Source organism: Opisthorchis viverrini (assembly GCF_000715545.1).
Source record: "Opisthorchis viverrini unplaced genomic scaffold opera_v5_3, whole genome shotgun sequence".
In the NCBI taxonomy this organism is placed as follows: domain Eukaryota; kingdom Metazoa; phylum Platyhelminthes; class Trematoda; order Opisthorchiida; family Opisthorchiidae; genus Opisthorchis; species Opisthorchis viverrini.
In genome coordinates, this window is record NW_008751659.1 from 579188 (window position 1) to 587791 (window position 8604).

An 8604-nucleotide genomic window follows, 5' to 3' on the forward strand; every position below is an offset into this window, starting at 1 on the left:
AAATTATCATGCGTTTCCTAGATAGGTTTCGTCCTACAGATCTATATAAGTCACTGGTGAACATCTAATCCTCGAATTCATCACCTTCATCCTCCTCCTGCTCCTCTTCTTCTTCCTCGTGTTCTTCGGCCTCCTCCGCTAGTTTTTTGGTCGCTTCTTCTTGGGCAGCTCGCCAAGCGGCTTCCTCTTCTGCTGTTGGATCATCGGCTTCGTCTACCTCTGGTCCAGATGGGAATTCTTCAAATATCTTGGGTGCAGGCTGGGGGCTGAAATTCGTACCCAAGAACTTCTGTGCCCATCCTATGTAGATATTTTCGAAAAACCTATGAAGTCGTAAAACGCAGAAAATGCGCCGCGTTGAAAGCATCTTGAACAAATAAAAACAAACGGAACATTGCAGTGTTAAACGTGTAAATCCTAGTTACAACAAGGCTGCAGATTCCAGGCACGTTACCTCCCAAGCGAGTGCCCTCGGTAAGTCGTTTGCTACGTGGGAGGGTTGTTTCGCGGGGCAGTATATATCATATTGTTTCAATTTTTACTTCGTTTCTAAAGCCGCTGCTAGCTTCTAGCCAGGATCGGGTTTGCGATTTTAATGGGGTTACCCCCTTAAAGTGACATTTCTTTACGTGACAGATGATACCGTGTAGTAAGGACGGAAACCTGGATACATTACAGCATTGGTCCAAATAATGTGCAGCTTGGGATAAAGGTTGCATGGTTGGATGACTGTATTGCGGTGGCTAGTGATTCGTTTATGCGTCAAAAGTCACAAACTACAAAGTGGTAGTTACTTTATGGGTTACTTGGTGTTAGCCATATCTCGTATTGCAGAGGTTTTCGCGGGAAAAGTCCTCAGAAAAAAAAACACTTTTGAAAAGGGAGAGGTTTAAGCCGCGGAAATTTCTACAGGCCCTTTCACTGTTCTCTGGAGCAGTAAACAGCCCCTTAGGGCCAACTATGATAACTCAGATTACTTCTCAAAACGGGACGTCTTCAAATGTCCCATTGGCATGTCAGTTGTCAGTTCCTCTCTTGTGAAGTCGCCAAACCCAATCGACCGAGTGCAGCAACAAGAATCACTATATCGGGACGAGTTCTCTTTGGCTTCATTGGATAGTATTAAGTAGCAGACCCATACCGATTGTGAGATGCCCGAGCGCAGCGTTAGAGGGATGTGACTGGACAAAGGTGGAGCCGCATGTACCTAGACTTAATTCATTGTAGACATCGAATACATGCGCGCGTCCGGAAACGCGTGGCTAAGACAAGTGGATACTATGAAGCCATCAGTATGCATTATATCAATTATAAAGTACGCTGCGGTCAAATGGATCATGATAAATATTCGAGTGTTTTATCGACTGATGTCCAACACTGTACTCTCGTTGGTGTTCTCTCGCTTTCACAGCAGAACAGATTTCAGAACAGATTTTTATTTTCCACCTTTCGATTCCTTAGAAGATGACGTTATTTTACTTGTCTTGCGGTTCGAATTCTGGGAATATGCTTCGTAGTGGGAATTTCATTTCTAAGATACATGGTACCCTATTCAGGCTATTCAGGTTTTTTACGAACTGCCTCTAAAACATTCACTGGAAATTTGGAGACTGGTTCGTTTAGAAGGAGATGACTTGCGATTTGTTTCCAGACCATCACGAGAGTTCTATCAGGGGGAATTTACATGATCAACTCTAATAGTGACAACAGTGTGGTCACGTCTTGAAGGCGAACATTTGGAATAATAATCAAATAGGTGTGCAGGGTGTGGACCCGGTTCAGAATATGCCCCTTGCTAGCGAGCTCTGTCCCAAAATCACAATAATCCGAATCTACTGGTTCACGACGCCCATACTATGGTAATACCGAGACGTGATGGACTTGCCTCCCAGATGCAATCGTGTGGGATCCAGGCCACAGGTTAGATGAGAGTACGGCGTATGCGTAATGCGGCACCAACTGGGATGTAATCCTTGTCGACCATGGTTGGATCTCACCAATTTCTTCGTCTTCAGAAAGAGGCGTCAGAAGCGGCGGTCCGGTTTCCGGCTCAAGTTCAGCTGTCTCTTCCATATCTTCATCATAATCTTCTAAATCACTTGGTTCCGTAGTTCTTGGGTTCCACCTGTCCAATGATGAAATCACAACAGTGGAAAGAACAACTCTATGGGTCATCAAAAGGTCACCTATAACATTCCTGCAGAAGGATCAATGTAATAAAAACTCAGATGCACGTGAGCAGTCGGTTTACTGGTGCCTAGCTTTCGATCATCTGGCAAGCAATTTCGTCCTCAGATTGGCGTGCCTACTAGATCCAGTGTAGATAGACAGATTACCACAGCTTCACAATAACTGACAAACGGCGGTCTAAAGCCGCTTGAAAACTTATCCATTCTGTTCTTTAACCCGCTGGGTAATTTTTTTCACATGAAACTGCAGCGTAAGCGACCGAACGTACCACAACCATTCTTCTCTAGTTATTGATCTGCTTATAGACACGAGAAGTGGAAAATTCCACCATCTAACAAACTTATCTAGGCTACTTCCAGCTAAAGAATAATATTTGAATTCATGTTGATTAGCAACCTGCACTAACCAGCTAGTGCTCAGCGCCTTGAACCAGTCGGTTTTCGAATCCATTGTTGGTCTTCCAAATCCCTGTGTATCAAACCCTTTGGTTATTCTGGCCTTTCAAATCTGAGACCATAGGCTGCGGGGTCCTAATTCCCCCATCAACACTAGCGCTCACTTTTAGTGCTTTACTCTTGTAAGGCCATGTCAATCCATTCAAGTAAAGCCATGAGTAAAGTTGAAATAGGGAAAATATTCTGGCCAGTCTATCAGGAAACCCGGTTGTGTCTATATCTTGAAGCACATTCTAATAGAGCGTAGGTAAAATTAGAATGGTGAGCCGGGTTATACAGAGGAATAAATTTGTGGATTTGCATTTATGGTTTATATACACACTGATTTTGTGACGTTCCCGTCATGTGGCTTGGCGATTCATCCAGAAACGAAGACCGTACTAGTACTAGTACCTTGTAGAATATGAATCAAATTAGGTAGGGGCAGGAGTTCTGTATGCTACTATTCGTATCTATTTTTGGTCTGACTGTCTGTTAAGAACTCACCATGTTGTTCGGCCTTGTGGTAGAATGTAAGCTGCGTGGTGAACCCAGTTGGCCAGCGACGAATCAGCGAGTTCGTAAATAGACAATGGTTCATATTCTGGGTTTGGAACAAAAGATTCACTGAATGCATTTTCCTCCATCTGTTCTTCTTCAAACTGATAGTAATTGATTGGTGAGATGGTTGTTGTGGCTGATATTCTTGCTATCTGTGCTCTTAAGTAATTCTTCTCCACCCCCGGGAACGGGGGAAATGATTCGATTTTGCTTTCGAGATCACCAGTGCATAGATGACGGATTTGGCGGCTCACGCAAATCTGTTTTGGAGTAATTTTGAGTATCGGTTAGTATTTGAATAGCTGATAAACAAGATCCCAGACTACCTCTCAACAAAGGCATTTCTGGACCGATTGGGGGCTTCTACTAGTGCAGTCATCACTTTTGGATGAATCTTGTGTTTCCTTCTACTGCAAATAGTGTGGAGATGACATTAAAAATAGGAGTTGCGGGATGGAATCACTCCGAACGTGGAAACTTTCGTAAACTTTTAATTCAGTAGGCTACGTTCCCCTCTTCTTATGGTCCGATAGTTTTATTCTTGCGATACTCAAGCTAAATAAAGGTTCAGCTTCTTGGATGGCATTATGAAACTGATTCAGTAGAAAAAACAAATATTCTCTCTTTTAGTGAGGGCTGTAGGTGAACCGGGCACAAGGTGCACACGTTTATTGCTTTTAATTTACCTCGAATAATGGGAATTAACTCGTTTCTCGCATTGCAGTCTTTCTCGTTGGTTGTGTTTGCTGCTAATTTGTACAGCATCAACGCCATTTTTGATGTTCGAACATTGAGTAGAATGGCTGTTTTTGACATCAAAACTGTATGTATGAAGGGAAAACTTACTTGCGTTGGTGTCACATCTGGAAGTTTTATCCATTCTTCTGTGGGGCTGTTGCAGACGTAGTAAACTGCCTTGTTCGTTCCTCGTCCAACCTCATCTGGTGGCGTTGGTTGTTGGGGTCGCCAGTCGGACTTTGGAAGCAAGTCTATTTGTAAGCTTTCCAGTGCTTCGTCAGATTCTTGCAAAGGAGACTGCGGTTCTGGTTTCTTCTGGGGATTTTCGTCTTCTGTCGTCTCTTGTGACATTTCACGAATTCGATGTTCCTCCTCCACTTCGACTACGTAGTAATTTTTATGTATTCCATATACTTTCCCCCAAAATCTCAATTTCTTCGGATTTTTCCTACTAGCAAATTTTTTTACTGAAACAGCCAGAAGAAAAACTTCTTCCGATGGAAGACCTGAAAGCTTTTTTTAGTACAAAGAAGATATCTCAAACCTAATCCTGCTTGTTCGAGTGCATAAAAGACTCTGGCGACATCGGGACACGAAGTAAGAGCTGGAGTTTGAAACTTCGGTGCTTTCGATTGTACCTGAGTGATGAGTAAGTTCAGTTTGGGACCATACCTGATATAACGGTACTTCTGACTTAGCGACTGACAGCTGTTCTGCTGGTTCTGGCACATCCTTTATGAAATCAGGTGCGACTGGACATGTTAGAAGTTTCAGTTTCACACTTATTTCTCCAAGCCTCTCCATGATGGATTCTTCGTCCGTTTTCAGTATATACTTTATGAGCTGAGCCAGATGGTCGTATCTAAGTGTTGGTGCTTATTATGTTAGGATGGTCTGACTTACAGGCTTGACTTCATCTTAGGTGTTTTCTCCAGTAGCATGCACTTGGCGTTTAGATACGTGAAACTATCCGGTACTGTTTCAGACACATTATCTTTCAAGCTGAATGGGCTAGAGGTCTGGCTTCTCTCGTTTTGGCTGGAGACCTCTTCTTCCATTTATCTGTAGGTTTTTATCGGGACAGCAGCAATGACAGTCTTGCAGAAAACTGATGATTACACTGTAGAATAAGATGAAACGGAGCTTACATGTTTATGCAAGCAAACAGCACGATCAACTTACAGTAAGCTGAACACACCTATTCCCCACCACGATGATTGACCGTTCTGGCAACCAGATAAAGCTGGACTAGATTAGCCGGAGATCTTGGTGTATTCAATATGTGTTCTAAGACCATTCGTTTGTTACCATCTTCCCATCGGATGCCTGGCTCATCACCCTATGCTTAAGGCATACGCATGCATTTTTGCAGAATGTCCAATTCAAAATCATGGAGTAGCTCATATTACCCATACCTGTGGTAAAAGCTGGTAGTACAATTAATCACAGTGCAAATTGTTTGAAGGAAAACTGGAAGATAGGAGTCATGGGGTAGCCTGTATTTTTGCCCTCAGTTGTGCTTTTGTTAGTCACTGGCCATGCAACAAATCACATGCTGCATGTTTACATGTACATGTATACCGAATAATTGAGGTCAGATGATCTCATAAGGTATTATTCACTGCGTTTTATAAGTGCTTTCGCTGCATGGATGCGTCTCATGAAGCTAGGGTAACGTTATGGTGCATAGTAAGGGTATTACCGCAGTTCAAAACAATGTCGTGATTATCTTCACATCTGCAAAGTGAAAAGTGTGACTGTAAAACTGGGTGGGATCAATAAACTGAGTAAACCGATTAAGGTGGTGGACAAAGTTCTCCAGTTGGACAGCTGTATCAGCCTCGATGGTCTCGTGAAAGATGACATTCTAATCCGTCTGGAAGGCCATAACCAGCTTTTTTGGACTGCGTCAACTGTGGCATGGGCGTGACATTATATTATCCGTCATTGTTCGTGTTTAGAGTACTGTGGTGTAACCCATATTGCTGTATGGGTCGGAAATCCGGCCGCTGCCCTCTGAGGACGTCAAAACTCTTCCATTGCTTGACCATCGATGTCTTACGAGAATTGACCGAGTCTGTTTGGACCCCGGAATCACTAATGCTGAAGTAAGTCGAATACTTTTTTGGAAAAGATAATTCACACGCAATAGATGAATTGATCACACTAAATGGGTTGCGCTGGCTTGGTTAAGTGCTCCTTATGCAAGTCAACCGGCCTTCTCAAAGAGTTCTTTTTGCGCAACCAAGCGGAGGGCGAAAACGAGCCATTAGAGATCAAGCGATGACGTGACAGTGAAGTATAAAAGCCATTACCAGTATGCTTAAATGCGCTGGTCAGTGTCCTCCCCCCCCCCCGAATGAGGATTCGAAGACGGGACACATCAATGGTTGGAGGAATTGTCAAAATAGCCAGGGCACATCCTTAGTGACGCTCATGCTCAAGCCACCACCTTCACTGAATAGCTCCCCTTGGAAAGGTTCACTAACAATACCGTATTTAAGTGTCAGTTATATCAACCACCGCCTCAAATGCCTCTTTTCTTCTTAAATCAGCAGTGAATGTAATTATGTAGCTATAATCATTGTAGAAAAAATGCGCTGTTGTTGTAGCCAATGATGATGATGACGTCTGATAACGATAAAGTACTGTAAAGTGAAAACGCTCCAACGTTTAATTGAACTTCTTCTAAAGCTGTCACCTTAAAGTGATGGTCGAGCTTGAGTCCCGCAATGATCCCGCGGGCCCACAAGGTGCAATCATGCTAAGAAGGCCAAAGGGGAGCAGCCTGACGAAGAGCAGCGAGACCCCATACTACGAGTACTCGTTCTACGAGACGGTCTGGGGGTAAAATCGTACTGTCCTCTGCGACAGGAGTGTGAAGACGGTAAGTTGTTTCCCCCAGGCAACCAGCATCTCCATATTTGTGGAAGCAGCGATGCTGCCTTCCCCCGAGGAAGGACGGGTTATAAAAGTCGGCACGAAAAACCATACAATCCGATCGCCACACGGCTGACCGTGATCGCTAGCGCATTATCCAATACGGTCGAAATACTTGTATACCCAAAGAGCTCGGTGCTGTTCAGGAGGCACATGCCTTGACCCACTGCCTCGTGGGCAAGACTTTTGGGTCAGACACTAGGGTCAAGGTCCCCGAACAAAACCCTACATTCTTCCACTGCCTTGTGGGTCAGACTTTTGAGTCAAACGCCCAAGGTGGGGTACCTCAATCAAACCTCCTTCATCGGCCTGGGAAACCGGAAATATCATTTGCTCGTGCAGTTCAGAGTCCACCGATGTCATTCTTCAACCCCTTCCCACCACACAAGCACACGTCTCTGTGCCACTTGGCTGTCAGTCATCTGACCAAAGGGCCTTAGGCTCCTCGCTGCCTAAAAACATTGAGCAAAATAACACCTTTCTAAATCCAACGAATCCGTTCTATATAGGAGCTTTTGATGTCCATACTCTATGTAAGATTGGTAAACAGGCAGTGTTCGCTGAAACCTTGTACTCCTTTAAAATCGATGTATGCTGTGTCTCCAAAACACGCATACAAGACCCGAGCGTGGTTTTGCATCTTAAAACGCCAAGGATGAACTCAGCTCTTTCACATTTCTCCCTCCGTGTGTCCGGTGACCCAGAAGCGATGACTAGTGGAATAAATGTTGTGGGAGTTGCACTCAGCCCCAGGGCTGAAACCGCTTTTCTGGATTGGATCCCAGTGAACAGTCGTCTTTGCGTCGTCCGGTTACCTAGTTCAATCAAGCTCAATGCCTCTGATGAAGCTCTTGTTTGCTTGGTAGGCAAATTTCACTGTACTAGCTTGTGCCGTCTGAATTCTATCTAGCAATATGGCATTCAATACATGTGAAAGGAAGCAAGACTTTGCACACTTAGCACTTGCTACAAATCATCCTGATCCAAAGGACGAGCCATTGTAAACTCAGTCGTATACTTAACATCTTCGTCTGATGACCGGAAGACTGTCTCTTCATCTCCTAGACACCTTGAAACTTAAATCATTCGTCTCGATTTCTCCGGCGAGTTTGTTTCCAGACCCTTTGGTATAATTTTTTGTGAATAGAGTCCCATACTAATTTTTATTATTACAATGATAATGGATATCAAGACAAAGTTTTTCGATCTTGAGGTTCAATTACCACCCCTGAAAAGTAACTCAGCCAGCGTAATACGCTGAATAATTTATCTTGAGCAAAAGTGGACACCAAATTTGGCACCCAGCTGACTAATCAAAAGCACATATCAGGCGAGTAATAACTTACTCAATGACCACGCAATAAAAAAATCACTATTGTAATTTGTGTTGCCTTCGCGTTTCTGACGCACTTTAGAAATATCGGGTTATTGTAAGCCGTTTCATAAGTGCAAAGACGAAAGGCCTTTCACCACATAGTTCCAGAGCTTTGCGACTGGAATAAATTTTGGTTCATATTTATTTAACAGACACACATTTCTTCACAAAAAATGTTTGATAGTGTTCCTTAGATAGCTGACGTAAACGAACTCTCTTCCAGCTAATTTTTATAACATAACTGCTGAAAGATTTTACTCTACAATTTTACCGTTTTGTTGGACATATGGATCTATGCTAACGTGTTGTTTACTGTTCCGTAACTAGCGCATATACCGGTCCTTTCTATGATCATGTTAGTTTTTA

At 43.5% G+C, this 8604-nt stretch overlaps 1 protein-coding gene across 1 annotated transcript; it reads right to left on the bottom strand.

Moving 5' to 3' along the window:
* Nucleotides 1-64: 64 nt before the first annotated feature.
* Nucleotides 65-4981, bottom strand: T265_00293 (hypothetical protein; the record flags this gene model as incomplete). Its single annotated transcript, XM_009164038.1, has 7 exons — nt 65-323; nt 1961-2125; nt 3132-3445; nt 4032-4429; nt 4468-4561; nt 4596-4785; nt 4827-4981. The coding sequence occupies 7 exons, from the start codon at nt 4979-4981 to the stop codon at nt 65-67; spliced, it is 1575 nt and encodes a 524-aa protein (XP_009162302.1).
* Nucleotides 4982-8604: the final 3623 nt, after the last annotated feature.